General features: G+C 39.3%; 1 protein-coding gene across 5 annotated transcripts in view; it reads left to right on the forward strand.

The window, feature by feature from the left end:
* Positions 1-20,691, forward strand: part of aimp1a (aminoacyl tRNA synthetase complex interacting multifunctional protein 1a) — a 61,852-nt gene that overhangs the window by 38,224 nt on the left and 2,937 nt on the right. For all 5 annotated transcript variants that reach the window (XM_078531951.1, XM_078532018.1, XM_078532099.1 and 2 more), the window contains exons 4-6: positions 6,727-6,891; positions 15,517-15,716; positions 18,518-18,686. In XM_078531951.1, coding sequence (XP_078388077.1) covers positions 6,727-6,891; positions 15,517-15,716; positions 18,518-18,686 — 534 coding nt within the window. The remainder of the gene's footprint in view (positions 1-6,726; positions 6,892-15,516; positions 15,717-18,517; positions 18,687-20,691) is intronic.

The following is a 20,691-nucleotide window of genomic DNA, read 5'->3' on the forward strand; positions in this document are numbered from 1 at the left end:
TCCTCACGACCCAGCACCTCTGCTCTCTTGTTTCTTTTTGATTTTTTTAAACTTCCCTTCAGTTGAACCCTCCCCCAACTAATTAGTTTAAAATCCTATCTACAACTCTCATTTTACAATTTGCCAGGACACTGGTCCCAGCATGGTTGAAATGAAGTCTGTCTCGACGGAACAGCTCTCTCCTCCCCCAGTACTGGTACTATGAATCAGAGCCTATGATCCTATGACCCTATGAATCAGAGCCAATTTCTCCCACACCAATCTCTGAGCCACGCATTTGCCCCTCTAATCTTATTTACCCTACGCCAATTTGCATGTGGCTCAGGTAGCAATCTGGATATTATTACCTTTGTGGTTCTGCTTTTTAATTTAGCCCCAAGCTGCTTGTAGTCCCTCAGCAGAACCTCTTTCCTAGTCCTACGTTGGTCATTGGTACCTACATGGACTACTTGGCAATTTCGTATCTTAATGCACATACAATCTCCCTTGGTAAACTAATCAAAAAACCAACCATCCAACCATAAAAAGTAATGCTTTGTTACTTCCCACCTGAAATTACTTTTCTTTGCCTTTTACTTGTCACCTTTTTCCTTCATTTTTGTACTTGAACCTCTGTAATTTAAATATTCTCCATCATACTTCCCTCGATTGAGAAAGGTCCCAGCTTTGTGGTTTATCCTTTATCCCCTATTTTTCAGCTCGGCATATCTGTTTAGATTCCAAGTGTGCCCTGAGTGTGCTTTTTACAACAGTGGGATAATGTCCTTGATATATACTCTCTTGATCTTTTTATATAATCTAGCATCCTGGGTGCTTTCTTTCCAGCAGTCATACATTGGCTTTGTGGGTTTATCTAGCATGACTCCTCTGATCCCTCCGTTTTTGTTGGCATTTTCCCATCAATCCTACAGTCCCATTTCTTATTTCATATCCTCAATTACAAAATTTTACATTTATCAGAGAAATTCAGAAGAGGACCTGAAGGAATTCTTGATGCCATTTAGATATTTTTTTCCTTTTTGTTAGTGCCCAATTCAGATTTGATCCACCCCAATGTTTGCTTGAAAAATTTCTCAAACTTTATTGCATGAAATACCATGTCTAAGCTGGACTGAAATCCAAATAACTCATTGCGACGTTGTCTATATGCTGAGGTACTTTATCAAAAAAATGAATTCTGTAGAGTTGGTCAGACAAGGTTTTCTTTTATAAAGCAATGCTGACTCTTGCAAGTTATATATCTCTAAATTTCAACCAGCTTGTACCAATTTTGCCACAGCACTGGATTATCATGTTCTGTTATGAACACAGAATTAGAGCACTTATTCAGCTTTTCTGCAAATTTCACATCTTTAATTTGCGAATCATCTTTTTTACCTTTTTCCCACCTGATGTACTTGAAAAATGTACTTCTTGTTTGTCTTCATTTCTGTGGCAGTTCTTAAAATCCATATATTTCTGCTTAGCCAGTTTTCAGTCCTTATGCGCTTCCCTCACATATTTCTTTATGCTGGCACTTACTATCCTCAGACAGCTTAATGTTTGAATGACTTGATTCCTCTAAAACTTAAATTATTTTAGCTGTCATCCAGGCTGACCATCATCCCTCGATTAATAGCAAATTCAAATTGATGGATGTTTGAGCTGAACAATTGTATTTTTAAATGGGAGAGGGCTATTTTTGTTTTACCTTTGTTAATGAATTAAATGATGTTCCACCTTCCATTGGGAAATAATGGAAAATATAATTTGATTCTTATCAAACTTAGCAAAAGAACTTCCTGATCTTTTTTGGGTCTGTTAAATGATAATGGGTCTTATTTTACTTAACCAACTTTCTGTATTCAGCAAAGTTTCTACCATTTAATTAAGCTCTCAAATTTTATACTTGCTTTTCCCTCAGGCATCCCTTGTCTAGTATAATCATTGGCTTGATTGCGGATCCTGGACTACAGTTACAATACTGATGTCAAAATGCACTTGTTTTAAATCAAAGTAGAACATGGCATTGTCTCTAATGGAACAGCATCTCATAAGGTTGCAATAAAAGCCATCTGAAATGTCAGGAGAAAAAAATTGCAATCACATTTTATGGTAATGAATTTCCTTCCTCTCTTACCAGAACCAAAATTGAGAGAAATAACTCTCATTTTTATAGTGCTTTTTATGTCTTCAAGACGCCCCAGAACACTTAACAATCAATGAAGTTTTTGTTTAGAGTGCATTCTTTGTTTTTATGTGGGGAGATGTAACAGCCAAATTGTGCACAGCAGGACCCTGCCAGTCGAAATTATGTAAATGACCAGTTAGTTTGTTTTATATTCAGTGAGGGATGAATGCTGATGAGAACACTGGGAGAACTCCTCTGCCGCTCTGAATAGTGCACACAGTCTTTTACATCCACCTTTTTAGATAGATGAGGGCTCAGTTTAATAACTCGCTTGAAAGACTGCAGTAGTGTACACCCTCAGTACTGTACCGAAGTGTCAGCCTAGATTATTTCCTCAAATCTCTGGAGTGGCACTCTACCACAGAAGGCTGTGGAGGCCAAGTCACTGAATATATTTAAGAAGGAAATAAGATTTCTGGACTCTAAAGGCATCAAAGGGTATGGGGAGAGCACAGGAGTACAGAGTTGGGATACAGGATCAGCCATGATCATATTGAATGGCGGAGCAGGCTTGAAGGGCCGAATGACCTACTCCTCCTATTTTCTATGTTTCTAACCAATCAACTTGATTCAGAGGCAGAGCCAAGGCCGACATTTATGTTTGGGTAAGGTGAATGAAGTAGAAAGCAGCATTGTCTTTGATCTTTCTAATGCACTTTTTTTTAGGTTGTCACAACTAAAAGTTCTCTTGCCAGTTTTGCAGTGGATCAGGTCAACACTCATGCTGAGTCAGCTGCTGTCTTAGATGACCTTAGTAACCTATTAATTATCTTTCTGATCTTTCTGGTAATTAAGTTAATCTGCCAGACCTTTTCCTTATGTCCCATCATAATTTGTACAATGCATATGTTTCTCTTCACTTGTCTCTTTTGATTTGTATCTGTCTCTTCACAATATCTTGCAATAAATCATACCGTTAGCCAGATTTGTCGTGTTTGACGCCATAACCCAGCCAACTGACAATGGTCATTGCAGATTCTGGTGCAAATGTTATTCACATTTGCCAGGGCTTTTATCTGCTCGTGAAGTAACTAATTTATTTTAGCTGGTAAAGAATGTTTCATAACTCACTCATCTCTTTGGATCTGGTATTACACATTGATTTAATCATACTTGTCATTCTGCCATCTTTCATAACATTTGTGCGTGTCTTAAAGTTTGATTACACTAAAACAATCCAACCCTACTTTATTTCTATCCATAACTGCTGCATTAAGGCTACTAATTATGACCACATTGAAAAGTGTCATTTGTCTTCCTGCCTATCCAGCAACTACTTGTATTTTACCTCATGATTTTTTTTGAATCCTCCTTCTCTCATGTCCTGTTAGCACAGTTGCTATAGATTCCCATTTCTCTGTTGACACAAATCTCAATGATAAAGTAACAGGAAGATTTTAATTTATAAAGTGCCTTTCCTGACATCCCAAAACATTTACAGTAAATTAAGTATTTATTTTGAATATTGCTGATAAAAGACATTTTGCCGAAGCTTTTCATCTTGCACTCATCAGGACAATCGCAAAAATACCAATGTCACAGGAAGCAACAACTTTATACTGTATGAGAAGAGAGTGCTGATTGGTTGGCAAGTGGATTCTGATTGGTAGAGGCGTTGCATAGGGGAATGCATCAGTTAATGGTGACTGACAGTTAACTGCCAACTATTGTTTGAAATTTAAACTAGGCAGTTTGACTCTGGTCAAGGCATTGCCCCGAGGAATGAGCTGGTGAATGGCTATCACTTATTTTGTTTAGCTAAAACAGGCACAATGCAGGTGCATTTTCTTTCTGTCATTAAAGAACAGGGCCCTGTGTATTAATATATGTAGCTTCCAGTATACACAAATGCACCACACTGCGAGCTCAACTGACAATCTTAAATTGGTTGTCAGCATAATTTTTAGCACACTGTGAATATTTAGCAAAGTACAACTTCAGACCATGAACTCATTCCTCTATCTTCACCCCTTTTTTAAAATGTATTTTTAATCATTGTTTTATTCCCTGTTTTATCCCCATTTTTTAATGCCTTTTCTATCCTTTTTTCCCCCAACCACTGCCCCTCCCCCACCCCACTCCCAATAGGACCATCTGTTACTTGTTCCATGTTGTTCTTTCACAGAGTGCTGACCCTTGCATTGGGGAGACCAAACGCAGACTGGGTGACCGCTTTGCGGAACACCTTCGGTTTGTCCACAAGCATGACCAGATCTTCCTGTCGCTTGCCATTTCAACACACCACCTTGCTCTCATGCCCGCATGTCCATCGTTGGCCTGCTGCAATGTTCCAGTGAAGCCCAACACAAACTGGAGGAACAGCACCACATCTTCCGATTAGGCACTTTACAGCCTTCCAGACTTAACATTGAGTTCAACAACTTCGGACCATGAGCTCTCTCCTTTATCTTCACCCCCTTTTTAATCCCTTTTTTAAAATGTATTTTTATTTATTATCTACTTTTTTTTTTCAATTTTATTTTTATTCATTTATTCATTGTTTTATCCCCCTTTTTTATCGCATTTCTATTCTTTTTTCCACAACCACCGTCCCCTCCCCACACCCCACCCCCCAATAGAGCCATCTGTTTCATGTTGTTCTTTCACAGAGTGCCTACCGTTGTTCTGCTATTAACACATTCTGCTTTCTTATCTTTATGCCACCATCAGCACCTTCTTTAGCCCTTACCACTACCATTAACATTCCCTTTATCTTTTTGTCCATGACATCTTTGTCAATCTCTCCTAAGCCCCCACTTATCGCTGGCCTTCTATCCAGTTTCACCTGCTCCATCACCCACCCCCCAAACAGTATCAATTTCATCACGTTTCTACTTCCATTTATCTCTGAAGAAAGGCTGTATGGACTCGAAACATTAACTCTGTTTCTCCCGCCATGGATGCTGTCAGACCTGCTGAGTTTTTCCAGCATTTTCTGTTTTTATTTCAGATATCCAGCATCCACAGTATTTTACTTTTATTAAATATATATATATATATTATATTATTATTTAGCAAATGTTGTTCAATCGTGGAATCACATCTAATGTTGGACACTGTTTTGAATTTTGCAAGCATGGGCTGGTTGGGTACGGTCTGTATCTTGCCCATTGCAAACAGCAGAAGAGACAAGCAGTTTGACACGATCCGCCAGTCTTTGGGATGTATGTCCTACATACCTAGCATACTTATTCATTTTGAAGCATAGTCACTTGTAATGTAAAAAACAGGGCAGCCAATTTGTACACTGCAAACTCTCGCAAACAGTAATGTGATAATGACCAGATAAACTGTTTTAGTGATGTTGGTTAAGGGATGAATATTAGCCAGGACACCCAGGATAACTAGAGACATAAGACCATGAGTAGGCGATTTAGCCCCTCAAGCCTGTTCTGCCATTCAGTGAGATCATGGCTAACCTGCGACTTGATTCCAAATACCCACCTTTGCTCCATATTCCTTAATACCTTTGAGTAACAAATGGTTATAAGTCTCATTTTAAAATAACAATTGACCTAGCATTGATTGCCATTTCCCAAGGAGAGTTCCAAACTGCTATTGTCCTTATGTGTGGGGGTGTTTCCTTAAAGATCATGTTCTAATTCTTTGGCTCACCCCCAGTCCTAGATTCCCCGCTAGTGGAAATAATTTCTCTCTTTATCCTATCTGTTTCCCTTAATATCTTTAAAAACTTTGATCAAATCACTACTTAACCTTCTAAATTCCAAGGAATGCAAAGCTAGTTATGTAATCTTTCCCAGTAATATTACCTTTGGAGTCCAGGTATCATCCTGGGAAACCTGTGCTGCACTACTTCCAAGGCCAACATATCCTCCAAAGAGTGTGGTGTCCAGAACTGCTTGAAATCCTCGAGGTGTGGTCTAACCAGGGCTTTGTACAGCTAAAGCATGCTTTCTACTCCCTTGTACTCTAGTCTTCTAGCTATAAAGGCCAGCATTCCATTAATCTTTTGATTATTTTCTATATCTGTTCATGACGCTTTGATGATCTAAATGACTGGACCCCGAGTTTCTATGGACGTCCACTGTTTCTAGCTTTTTACCATTTATAAAGTACCATGTCCTATTCTTTTTAGGCCAGAAGTGAATGACATCATATTGCCTATATTGAAACCTATTTGCTACAGTTTTTGCCCATTCACTTAATCTATCAATATTTCCTTCTCATTGTATGCTTCCTTCTTTACTGCTTGCAATCTCATCATTAACTTTGGATATGTGGTTTTCCATTCCCATCTCTTCCAAATATTGCAGTCGGGAAATAAAAATCTTGATACTCACAATGCTTTACTATTGCCTCTTGCCTGAAGTATAGGTCCCACACTTCCTGCCAGTAAAATGATTTAACTTCATGTTTGCTGATAAACCGAATTATAATGGGAGAGCTTCATAGTATTTAGAGTAGCTGCTTCAAGATTCTTTAGTTATCCAGAGTCAGTTGTCTATCCTTGAAAAGTTAGAATTGAAAGATACTAAATCTGTGCGGTTCATGTCAATTTCTGTATCATCTCTCATGTGAAAATGTTTAATTTCCAGTTAAACGAGTTCCACTTCCGACAGCAGCTTCAGTTCAGTCAAGTTCTGCAACATCTATCCCTCCACCAGCTGCATTGGCTACTCCAACTGCTAGCGGAAAAATACTACAAGTGAGTGAAAACAAGAAAAAGAAAGATAAACCAGACAAGAAGCCAGACAAGAAAGGTATCAATCCTGAACAATCTATAGACTATAATTTAGCATTAAAGTATGCACATAAACACTTAGTTAAGTATTCATAAAGATTAAAGAATGAACTTGTATATTTATTGCACTTTTATCCACACCGTCAGGACGCTCCAAAGAACAAGTTTGGGACCAAGGAGGGGAAGTGAGGGTGTGGTCAAAGAGAACAATTTGGAAGAGGTTTTGAAAATAAGGAGGGAAATTTCAAAGTGGAGGGAGGTAGATAAGGAAGTCCAGAAGAGAGAAATGTAGTGGATGAGGAAAAAAAACACCAGTAGTAAAATTAAAGAAGCAGGCAACAAGTGTGCAGTGTGTATGCGGAGGCATAATGGTGGAGGGGATTACCAATGTAGTGAGGCAAGGAAATGGAGAGATTTGAAGAGGTGGAGGACAATTTTGAAATCCTTTCATTGGGACTTGTAAATGTGACACAGGGTTTATCCTTTCAGCTCAGGATCAAATACCATATCAAATAATTTACAAGAGCGAGCATCTGTAGAATCAGCCACTATGGTGTGGAGCTTCTGGTAGAAGTCAAAAGAGATGACTTTGGATTTGCTTTTTTTAAGCTAGATAACGGGCAAGCCATTATGTAAGACAGTGATAGTTGTGGATGGTGATGGCAAGGTGAAACTGGGTATCATCAGACATTTGTACAACACAAAAACAAAAATACCTGGAAAAACTCAGCAGGTCTGACAGCATCTGCGGAGAGGAACACCGTTTGCGTTTCGAGTCCGTATGACTCTTCAACAGAACTAATGCTGGTTGGACTTGACTTTTAACAGCTGAAATGGAAATTTGAACTCAGTTGGACTTGAGGATATTAGGATGTGTCATAATGCAAATATTGTCTGGCTTTGAACCAACATGAACTTGTGGAGAGTAAATTAGATATCAAAGTAACTCTGATTCACACAGTCATGTCAGTGCATTGTGAATACACCCTTCAATCTGAACTGAGTTGCACTGGTACTGGAAAATGCAATGAAGAGGTATCAGAATGGGAAAATTAGGAAGGAAGAACTGGATGTAGAAACAAACATTAAGTAGAAACACATCCTGCTTAAGAGAAGTACCAGGAGTATCTAAAACACCAACCTGGTGAAGCTACAAACAGGACTATATGCATGTTAAACAGCAGAGGCAGCATGCTATATACAGACCTAAGTGATTCCATAATCACTGAATCAGATCAAAGTTCCGGAGTCCCACCACACCCAGTTGAGAGTGGTGGTGAATAATTAAACAACTCATGGAAGGAGGAGGCTCCATAAACATCCTAATTTTCAAATGGTGCTGAAACCTAGCATTTGGGTGTAAAGGACAAAGCTTAAGTGTTTTCAACTATCTTCAATCAGAAGTGACAAGTGGGTTATTTAGTTTTGCCCCCTTCCTGAGATCTCCATTGTCACAGAAACCAGTCTTCAGTCAATTCAGCTCACTGCACATTATATCAAGAAGTGGCTGAGAACACTGGATACAGTAAAAGCCATGGAGCCAGACAACATCTTAGCTGTTGTGCTGAATACTTATACTCTAAAACTAACCGCACCTCTAGCTCCAGTACAGCTACAACATCACTTTGATTGATTGAGAGTAGGCTAAAGAGGTGGCAACTGGCTGGATTGGATTTGACCTTATAGTGGACAGGATAGTTACCAGACAATGTGGAAAATTGTCCAGGTAATTTTGCTCAGCACCACTAAACTCTAGACTTCATTACAGCCTTGTTCCAAATCTGAATTCCAGAGAGTGACTGCCTTTGACTGAGGGTGGCATCAAGGGTCCCCTATTAAAGTTGAAGTCAGTGGTAATTGGAGCAGGCTGGGGAATCTGTCCACTGGCTGGAGGCTTACCTAGTACAAAGAAAGATAGTTGTGATTTTTGGAGGCCAATTATCTCAACCCCTGTACATAGCTGTAGGAATTCTTTAGACCAGTGTCTGAGACAGAAACCATCTCCAGCTGCATTCTCAATCCTGCATCATAGTCAGAACTGGGAATGCTCACTTATCTTTACACAAATGTTCAGTCCCATTCGCAACTCTCAGTTCATGTCTGCATGCAGCAAAACCCGGGCAACACCCAGGCTAGGGCTGATGTGTGATGTAAATGTTACTTGCCACTTATGAGTCAGGCAATGACTGTGTCCAACAAGAAAGTCTAACACCTGCTATTAACATTCAATGACATTATCATCATTGAATTTCCCACTGTCAACACCCTGGAGGTCACCATTGACCAGATACTTCACTTGGAAGCCACATATAAATACTGCGGTTGCAATAACAGCTCAGAGGCTGGAAATTCTGTGGTGGATGACTCACCTCCTCACTCGGCTTTTTCACCATCTACAAGACAGGAGTGTAATGGAATATCCTCCACTTGCCTGGATGAGTACAGCTTTAACAACACTCAGGATGCTGGATGCCAGACAAAACAGCCTGCTGATTGGCTCTCCATCCACCACCTTAAACATTAAGTCCTACATCATGGCTGCACCATCTACAGGATGCATTGCAGCAACTCAACAAGGCTTCTTCAACAGCACCTCCCAAACCTACATCCTCTACCACCTAGAAGGAGGAACAGGTGGGAACACCATCCCCCTCCAAGTCACACACCATTTTTACTTGGAAATACATCACTGTTCCTTCATTGTCACTGGATCAAAATCTTGCAGCACCCCTCTAACACGACTGTGGGCATACCTTCACCATAAGAACTGCAATGGTTCAGGAAGGTGGCCCACCACCACCTTAAAAGGCAACAAATGCCAGCCTTGCCAGTAACACTATCATCCCATGACGGAATTAAAAAGAAATCCTGTCAACCTAGCCTTTTTTTCTGCATGTCAGATTTTTTTGTTTGGATGGGGAGGTTTTGAGAGCCCTCTGTATAGAAATGTGCACAGTGATTTACTAGATGTAAAATTATAATTAATTATTTTGTTCACCTTGGGTTCACAGCAAAATTAAAGAAAATTGTACAATTGACCATTTTGGTGTGTGTAAAAGTTAAGTCTCAGTGCTGCTCAAAAATATAGAAAATGCTTATAAGCATTTACCTTTTGGAGATACTGTTTGTAAGAGAAGAAGTTTTAAAATTGCACCGTTTGTTTTCATACATCCCCCTACTCTTCCATCCCAACACCCCGCCCCCAACCTTCAGCATCCACAACTTTTATTGCAAAGAATAATACAGCTAGCACCAAAACAGTGAGCCTAAAGCTGTTGTTAATAGAATGGAAAGAGGATTTTTACGTGGAGCCAGTTATCTGATGTGGATCCAGAATTCCAGGATTTTAACAGGATATTGGGGGAATTCTTACTTGTTCCTGCAGTCAAATACAGATGGTTCATAATTTGAACTGAGGGTATTGACTGAATAGGAAACACATTTGTTGAACAGCAAGTTTTGTTGCATCTTAACACAGTTTGTCATATGGATACCCAATTGCATTGTACACTAATGTGGGTGCAAAACTAGTGGACTGAATTGTTTATTCACCCGTAATAGTGAGCACTGTTCAATAATCAACTACGTATGATTTGCATTAAGATTTTTGAAAACCACCCAAATGAAAAATTTGCATTTTTTTATACAGAAGAGTAATGGATAGAAAGCACTGCTCAACCTATGTTTCAAACAGCACTGCTAAATGTCTGTAATCTATGTAAAAGCTTATTAAATTTTACAAGTTATATGTGCCCTTGAAATCATTCATTTTAACATGGGCTCAAGCTTCAAACCTACGCACTTAAATCTGTAAATTTGGGAAAGGAATTATTTTCACTCGTTGAAAATAGTATTTTTGAAGCAATATGAATTAAAAATGTGTAACTACTTGCAAAATCTGGACAAGAGGCTAGACGAGGAGACCTCTGTCTCAGCACTTTGTCAATGAACTCTTTATATAGCTGCTAAGCACTGTGGCACTGCTCTGCAAAAATACTCTTATTTACAGTAAAAACAGAAAATGCTGGAAAATGCTCAGCATTTGTGGAGAGAGAAATGGTGTTAACATTGACCTGATGCATTAACTCAATTTCTCCCTTCACAGATGCTGCCTGACCTCCTAAGTGTTTTCCAGTATTTTCTATTTTTATTTCAGATTTCCAGCCTCTGCGCTATTTTACTTCTATTATTTGCAATGACTCAAGATGTTATCTTAAATAAAACTGTGAATATATTCCCAGGGGACCTTACTGGGAAAACATAGTCCTAAAATGAAAGAACTTGTTCTAAAGCCCTCCACAGCTAATAGAAAAAAAGACCCGCATTTATTTAGCATTTTTCAGGACCATTGGATGTCTCAAAGCGCTTTACAGCCAACCAAGTACTATTGAAGTGCCACTGTTGTAATGTAGGAAATGTGGCAGGCCAACAAGCTATCACAAAATCAATGTGATAATAACAGATGATCTGTTTTTGCGATGTTGAGTGAGGAACAAATACTGGTCAGGACCTTGGTGCTAACTGCACTGCTCCTCTATGAAATAGTGCCATGCCATCTTGGGAGAAAGTAAATGGGGACTTGGTTTAACAATTCATCCGAAAGGTGATACCTCTGACAGTGCTCAGTACTGCACTGGAGTGTCAATCTTGATTTTTGTCCTTGAGCCCTGGAGTGGGATTTGAACTCAGAACCTTGTGACTCCCAGACGAAGTGATACCAACCGAGCCATGGCTGATTTAAATGAATTGTAATAAATTATTTTCATGTGTATTCACTTTTCTAAGTCGGCAAATGCAGCAACCAGTTTGTGCACATGGATAACAAGTGAGATGTGATCAGTTCATCTTCTTTTGATTGCATTGGTTGAAAGATAAATGTCGACAAGAAAACTGAAATCTCCTGCTACGAATAGTGCCACTGGATCTTTTACATTTGTCTGAACAAGCAGATGGAGACTCTGTTTCACTTCTCTTACAAAAGACAGTGATTCCGAAAACACGGGTATTGTGTAGCACTGAAGTGAGAGCCTAGATTATGTCCTTAAATCCAAACTGTGGATTTACACACATGAAGAGAAGTGCAGGGGAGTATATTCTCAAGCACTTAATCCTGGTTGATATGATAAAACAACACACACATTATTTCTTCTCAAGGAAGCTGCTCAAGATCATACATTTCATACTGCACACCCACACATTCGTGAAAACTTTCATCTCCCATACCTGACAGTTTTTGGAAGAACATGCAAAGTACTCGTGTTCTGATCAAGCCGTGCTCTTAAGCTATTCTGCCCAAAAATCTGCACAGACTACACAGACGACGACTAATTCCAGAGGACCCAACTCAATGTATAAGAAGAAAACCTTCCTATCAGCCTGCAACAATTAACACTGCTGGTTGACAGAACTTAACCTGTGGGTTATTGTTAATGTTGGAGCATCGCTGGGCTGTTTTGAGTGCTCTGTATCTTGGAAAGAAAAATCCTCACCTGATGATGTGAATACTGAATAATCAGGAGCTTTGAGAAAGGGAGAAAATTGGTAAATAGTTGTCTTTAGTTAAACTGGGAGTATGTTCTACTGAAATCGGCGATATTTCTACATGTTACAAAGGTTGGGGGACACATTTATGCACTCGCGTCTCAATCACTTCTGGAACTGCTGGCTAAAGGCCAGGAAGTCGACATTTTGGGAAAAATTTCCCCCTCCGTGTGAAGTTAATCAAATTCAATTACTGACACCATGAATGGGAAGATAGACCCACAAGTCGCAGCTGAACGTGAAAAAGTATTGGATTGAAAACAAGTCTCAGCACCATGGCAATGCTTTTTGTAACTTCATAGGAGAGATACTTAACGTTAAAATATCCTCCTGAGCCCTCCCTCATCCCCGAATCTTAAACTCAGCTTGTAGTGATGTTCATAAAATGTGATGCAGAGTCCCAACTCTTTAAAAATCACAAGAGAGTAATACTTCCTTTGAGTTCTGATGAAAGGTCACCTCAACCTGAAACAACACCATCTGTTTCCTTCTACAGACATTGTCTAGCTGCTGTGCATTTTCAGTATTTTGTATATTTTTCAGATTAATGTACTTACAAACAGAGGAAATAGGAGCAGAAATAGGCCATTTGGCCCCTTGAGCCTGCTGCGCCATTCAATGAGATCATGGCTGACCTGTTTGTGTTTAGACTTCTACATTCCCATCTAACCCCAATAACCTTTGATTCCCTTGCCTAACAAGAATCTAGCTACCTCTGCCTTAAAAATATTCAATGATCCCACTTCCACCGCCTTCTGAGGCAGAGTTCCAAAGTCTCTCAACTGTCTGAGAGAAAAAATTTCTCCTCACCTGTCCTAAAAGGGCAACCCCTAATTTTAAAACAGCATCGGCAGTATTTTGCTTTTGTATTAGAGTAATTCTTTCATTGACTTTTTGTGTTTTTATTTATAATGAGATTGAAACTCTTAAGTATCCCTACTAAAAAATAGAACTATCTTATTTTAGTCAGATCTCATCTTTACAAGAACTAGTCGAGTGATTTTATTTTAAAAAAGCATTTTTCTCTTTGCGGATGACCATATAAACTTTTAGGATTGTCTGTCAATTTTTTTAAATTTTTGTTGAAATATATGGACCATAGTGATTTTTGTTTACTCCCCATAGTAGTAGTACTCCAGCATTTTAATTTCCAGATCTGTTAAGAGCCTAAATTAAAATTATTTGGGTGGTCTCGATCTACTTCCTAATAGCTGGTTGGCTGTGGGGTGTATTTTTGGAAGACATTTAATCTTGAAATGGTCCATGCAGAGCTCTTGTGGTTTCATGCTTTTTCCAAGTTGCATTGTAGTGGAATGTTGAGCTTTATTTCCTCATCTTTCCAAAAAAAAAGCAACATTCATAGCCTGATGATTTATTATATTACCTACCCTAGCAAGGATTATAAAGCTTTCATTTAAATCCTGCTCAAATATGTTCCCCATTCTGACAATGTAAAATTTAAAAACTGAAAATGTCTTTTATGTTGTAACTCATGTAAGTTATTAACCATTTCCTTAGAATGATGAATGCTTCTGTAGCATTAATTCAGTATTTCACACAATTGTCCATTTACAGATTTCCCCACCAAAAAAAATTGTCAACATTTTGTGCTAGATATTCTACATGTACTTCCAACAGGACATTAAAATAAATATAAAAACAAAAAGCTAAAAGCTACTGCGGATGCTGGAAATCCAAAACAAAAACAGAATTACCTGGAAAAACTCAGCAGGTCTGGCAGCATCGGTGGAAAAGAAAACAATTGACGTTTCGAGTCCTCATGACCCTTCGGCAGCACTGAAGTATAGTTAGGAGAGAGGTGAAATATAAGCTGGTCTAAGGTGGGGGGCGGGGGGAGAGAGAAGTTGAGGGTGGGGTGGTTGTAGGGATAAGCAAGCAGTGATAGGAGCAGATAATCAAAAGATGTCACAGACAAAAGGATCAAAGAGGTGTTGAAGGTGGTGATATTATCTAAGAAAAATGCTAATTAAGAATGGATGACAGGATACTCAAGGTACAGCTCTAGTGGGGGTGGGGTGGAAAGACTAACAAAGTATTAGTTGTAGATTTAAAAATAATGGAAACAGGTGGGAAAAGAAGAATCTATATAAATTATTGAAAAAAAGGGGGTGGGGGGAGAAACGGGGTGGGGATGGGGGGAGGGGGAGTTTAAGATCTAAAGTTGTTGAATTCAATATTCAGCCCGGAAAGCTGTAAAGTGCCTAGTCGGAAGATGAGGTGCTGTTCCTCCAGTTTGCGTTGGGCTTCACTGGAACAATGCAGCAAGCCAAGGACAGACATGTGGGCAAGAGAACAGGGTGGAGTGTTAAAATGGCAAGCGACAGGGAGGTTTGGGTCTTTCTTGCGGACAGACCGCAGGTGTTCTGCAAAGCGGTCGCCCAGTTTGCGTTTGGTCTCTCCAATGTAGAGGAGACCACATTGGGAGCAACGAATGCAATAGACTAAGTTAGGGGAAATGCAAGTGAAATGCTGCTTCACTTGAAAGGAGTGTTTGGGCCCTTGGACGGTGAGGAGAGAGGAAGTGAAGGGGCAGGTGTTGCATCTTCTGCGTGGGCATGGGGAGGTGCCGTAGGTGGGGGTTGAGTAGGGGGTGATGGAGGAGTAGACCAGGAGGGAACTGGAGGGAACGATCCCTACGGAATGCCGCCAGGGGGGGTGAAGGGAAGATGTGTTTGGTGGTGGCATCATGCTGGAGTTGGCGGAAAATAAATGTTGCATTTGGTGGGGGGTGGTGGGGAGAGTGAAGAATGATTTTATTCAGTGTGTAGAGTGGTTGGAGTTGACATATTAAGATACTTGATAACCTGTTCATTTCAGCTGAAAAGTTGTTTAATTCTCAGATAATTAGGGATCACAGTCCCTACACCTTCAAGCAAAATGAATTTTAGCACAAAATATAATTGTCTTTTACTGATTCAATATATAAGATGCTGTAGTTATGAAAGCACATCATTTAGCATCAGTATGCAATAAGGTGCTTACAGCAGTTTTGAACACACATAGATACAGTTTTTTATCTGGTATCTTATCTACAATTGAACATTTTTGAAATGTCCAATGTTGATGATTCTTGTATTTGAAGGAGAGAAGAAACAGACAGCAGGAGGTGGCGATGATTCCAAACCAATTGACGTTTCTCGTTTAGACCTGCGTATTGGGCGTATCATCACTGTTAAAAAGCACCCTGATGCTGACTCTCTCTATGTGGAAGAGATTGATGTTGGAGAAGAAATTCCAAGAACTGTTGTCAGTGGGCTGGTGAAACACGTGCCCATAGAAGAGGTAATCTTTGGTTAAAAGCACTCCAGTACCAGAAGAAAATGATATGAAACTCGTGTCGCATGTATTACTATACTCTTCTATGGCAATTAAGGATCAACCTTATGGTTAAGCTGGATGTAGAATGCTGTGAATATAATAAATATGAATATAATATAGAATATTTAATTATGCCTATGCTTTGTTATTTTGCCAGGCTGAAGGAGGGCTTAAATAGTTGAACAAATGAAAATAAATAGATGCAAGCTAGAATTTTCACCTTCAGCTTTGGACAAATGTAAATTGGGGGACAGGAGAATAAAATGGGTGAGAATTCCATTCTCTTTTAACCCCTCAGTGGTTTTCCATTCTTATTTCTGTGGACCTGTGGAAGTGCCTTCCTATTCTTTCAATGTTTTTTGTTTCATCTGAGTCAGTTCTTTTTCTCACCAATATGATGCAACATTTTAACTGAAAGGTGCACTATTTCTGAGTTCTATAGGTCACTTCATAAAACAGGATTAGCTAAGTTTTATATAACCTGCCCGATTACGAACACACTTTTGCGAGCTTCATTTAGGTTTGATTAGTTTCTCAAATAAGCAATCTCTGCTTCTGGTTAACTTTTTAGAAAAGTATATCCGTTGCTAAGCTAGTTTATAGTGGAGCCAATAACCATGCTAATGTTTTTTTAAATGTTGGGTCAAGCTATAGTTTGAGAAAAGAAGGAATGGGTCTAGTAATTGTTTTATCCTGCATTACTTATGCTCAACTCAGTTCTCAAATTATTCTCTCAATTTTAAAGCTGGCTTTTAAACACAGAACAAAATCTAGTGCGCAACAGGAAACTGAAATGTACTAATGCATCAGTTATGTGAATTTGTACTTTAATCTTTCTTCTGGAAGGCTTGCTAGTTCAATTCTTGTAATATTTTATAGTGCTTGAAATTGCTAGTGTGCAGTATGTTCTAAGTTGCAGATAAACCATCAACATGGAAAAATTATTTTTCAGTACTTACCAGTTTGTTCCACTTTATTTCACATGTTTTACATTGTCTCCAGATGTGCTATTGTAAAAGATGAAATCCAAAACATGTGTGAGGCAAATTTGTGCTGAATATGTTATGCTTTGAAAAATATGTAACTTGGATAATAGTATATTCTGAAATCTTCTCTTCATTGTACCATAATATTTGACCATTTTAATTAACACTGAGAATTACATCCTCAGGGATTTATTTTATGCCCAGTGGGTTATTCAGGTTCCTTTATTTGTCAAGAAATGTATAAAGTAGTTTGAAAACAGTTCAGAGACTTCTAAACTAAGACTTGTCAATCATTTCTGATTAGTGGCACAATAATGAAGTATATTACTTATTCTAATAGTTAGCAGGTCTTTACATATTTTCCATGCAGAAATCTCCCAAAATTGCCATCCTGAAATTAGTTGTTCACTGGATTCAGTTGTGCAGCATTTTGTGAGAACCTGTCTACTATTTTTCTTCGGGTATCTGCTCAGAATAGTGTTGACAGACCTTTCCATCAGGCGATGCAAGTTTAATTATCTGTGATACTTACTTGTCATGGTCAATTACACTCTTGAATTCCTTTCTGTTGCCCAAAATGAACCATCTAGGCACACTTGATGGACATGGGTACCTCTCTTGCCCCCAACATATCATGAACATAGGAACAGTAGTAGGCCATTCAGCCTATCAAACCTGTTCTGCAATTCAACGAGATTGGGGCTGAAATGTGTCTAACTCCATCCATCTGCATTAGCTCCACATCATTTTATACCCTTGTCTAGCAAAGATCTGCCGATCTTGGATTCAAAGTTATTAATTAAACTAGTATCTACTGCTTTTTGTGGGAGAGTTCCTCAGTTCTACCACCATTTGCATGAAGAAGTATTTCCTAATGTCTCTCCTGAATGCCCTGGCCCTCATTTTAAGGTTATGTTCCCTTGTCCTATACCCTATCCTCCCACGACCGGGAAAAGTCTCTCTCTATTTCGCCTAACAATTTATTTTTGAAATTCCAAAAACTTAAACTAAATCACCCCTGAAACTTCCAACGAATACAAGTCTAGTTTATGTAATCTCCCCGCATAATCAAACCCATGGAGCCCTTGTAACATTCAGGTAAATTTGTGATGCATTCTGATAACAACAGCTTGCATTTATATAGCACCTTTCACATAGTAACAGGAGAGTTATCAAACAAGATTCGACACTGGACTTCAAGACATTAGGAGAGATGACCAAAGACTTGGTCAAAGAGGTAAGTTTTCAAAAGCACCTTAAAGGAGGAGAGAAAGGTGGAGCAGTTTAGGAAATGAATTCCAGAGTTTAGGGACTCGGCACTTGAAAGCACAGCTGCTAATGGAGTGATTTAAAATAGGGGATGCATTCTTTCCAAGGCCAGTGTATCATTTTTAAGATAGTTACCCAGGACTGTAAACAGTACTGCAAATGTGGTCTAACCAGGACTTCATATCACTATAGCAAAACCACCTCTTTATATTCTCACCCTCTAATGGGATGTTAGCCTTTATAACCAGCCTTTTTGACAAATCCTTGTACCTGTACTACATTTTAGTAATATTTGTGCATTGATCCCTAATTTCTTTGCATCTGCATTTTTCCTAGCAAATCACCATTTAAATACAAGAACACACATCCTCCAGAAATGTATTGCCCATTAGATTTTTAAAATCATTACAATCTTGCTGTGTTTTTGTTATATTAAAAAATTAGAAAGCGTTGTTTAATGTTTTTAAAATTGTTCTTAGAAAAGTCTTGTAAGATTTTCTGTTTTTACAGATGCAAAATCGATTGGCAGTAATACTGTGTAACCTTAAACCAGCTAAAATGCGGGGAGTGGTCTCGCAGGCTATGGTGATGTGTGCAAGCTCACCAGAGAAAGTTGAAATCTTGGACCCACCAAGTGATGCTGTGCCTGGAGACAGAGTAACCTTTGAGGTCTACCCTGGTAAGCAGATGATCCATCTGATCACAATGTGTAATCTTAATGACTGGCAAAAGGGATTATGACTAAATTGATCATTTGTGAACCTGTGTAGTTGTCCCCATACATTGACAGGCATGCAACTGAATTATGAATTTTAAGTTTTGATATAGGGTTAGTTACATCCTACAGACTGCTTTCAGATTGCCAATGGATGCGATTCTATTACAGTCAACTTGACTGTAAATTTTCCATGAGTCCATTTGGAATGGCCATATGCAGAACTTGGAACTGGAGAAAGAAACATTTGATAGTGGAGTAGCCCACTATTGCCTATATATTAGAAATATTCTCACAAAGGAAACTGCTATTACATTTTCCAATGATAAAAACTGATCTAGGTACAAAAATGCAGTGGAACCAATCCTGATGTGCTTCGATTACATTTAGTTAGGAAGTGATGTTACATTTTGAGTTCTTTATCAACAGAAGTCCTAACTTGAATCCTTATGGAATTGCATTGCCAACTAAGTTCCACTCTTGATGCCTCCCCTCACGCTACCTCCCTACTGTCTACTTTCGGGCTAGAAGGCAACTCAGTCTAATAATTGCCATCTGTGACATGGGTACACCTTACAAATTGACCTGGCATGCTTAGTAAATGAATATTTATCTAAGAATAGGCAGAGATGTGTTCTGGGAGCTAAATTTGCTAACTTAAGCCTCTTGAGCTAATAGTGCATATGGAAGCTTGCATGAATTTAAACTTAGAGCATTTTACATAGGCACAGGCCATTGATGGATATTGTCTTACGCATTTCAAACACATTAAATACTATATACCATGTAAAAGAATAGTAAGAGAGGATGGAACTGCTGAGGGATGAAATCCAATTTATAGAGCAATGACAAATGACTGAGATTGTAGGAGAAATTTAATCCAGGTGACAGTGGTCCGCTGAGAATCAAGGATCCCGGGGATGGAAATCCCACCCCAAGAGACCAGCAGCACTTCATTGTCGTCAGCACCACCAGGGGAGTGGTGGTAGCTGCTGGCAATGCACCCATCAGAGGCCCTGGATCAGTGGGGGATCCAGGCAGGTGAGGGCAGAGTGGATGTTGTAGGGTTGAGATCATTGGCTAGGAGAGGCCAGAAGAAAGACTTGGGGAGTGGCTATCAACAGACCCCCCTCCCCCATATCAATGCCAGATTCCTTGATCAGGCAGTGAGTGCCTTTGAATGAGGCAACCCCCCCCACCACCAAACTTGTGAGCCAGCAAGCAAATACAAAAAGAGGGTTTGTTTTTCAGGCTCTCCGTGTGGTGACTGCCCTGCCTGCTGCTGGAATTTAATACTGGCATTAGTTGCCCACTTAAGAGCCTAAATTGGACTCGTTTGTGGCTGAGGTGGGATGGCAGCAGCACCCTTCCAGCCGAATAACTGTGCTCCCTGCCTCCAGACACGCCACCAGGGGGCATTAAATTCCACCCTAAACACTTCCCATTTTATGGTGGAAGTAAGAACTGGAAACTGTGCACTGGAAAAGGGGATGGAACAATTGTCAGAGATAACTGCATGAAGAAGCTGGTTCTAAAAAATTAATTAATTGTAAATAAGTAATTTGCTACTGATTACATGGACCCGAGGCTGTTGAAGAAGTCAAAAAGGAGCTAAGAGTCTGTGGCTGCAATGTTTCAGCCTTCCTCAAATATGAAATTGTGCCAAGGGATTGGAAAGTAATAATACCTTTGTGCAAGAGTGGAAAGAAAGATAACTGATGTAATTGTACACTAATTAGTCTAATGTCAGTTGTGGACAAAATCTTAAGAGTCCACAATTTGAGATGAAATTACTGAACATGTAGAAATATATGGCTTAATCAAGGATAATCATGAGGTGAATTTTGCAGGGGAACATATTCCTCACCCTCGCGCCCCCGTTGCAAAGTCGATCAGTGCCACACTGACTTTAAGTCTGGCTGTCCCGCAGCTAATACACTGGGGGTGGCCGTAATGAGGTAAGAGTGGG

Source organism: Cetorhinus maximus, chromosome 1, assembly GCF_964194155.1.
Source record: "Cetorhinus maximus chromosome 1, sCetMax3.hap1.1, whole genome shotgun sequence".
Classification (NCBI taxonomy): Eukaryota; Metazoa; Chordata; class Chondrichthyes; order Lamniformes; family Cetorhinidae; genus Cetorhinus; species Cetorhinus maximus.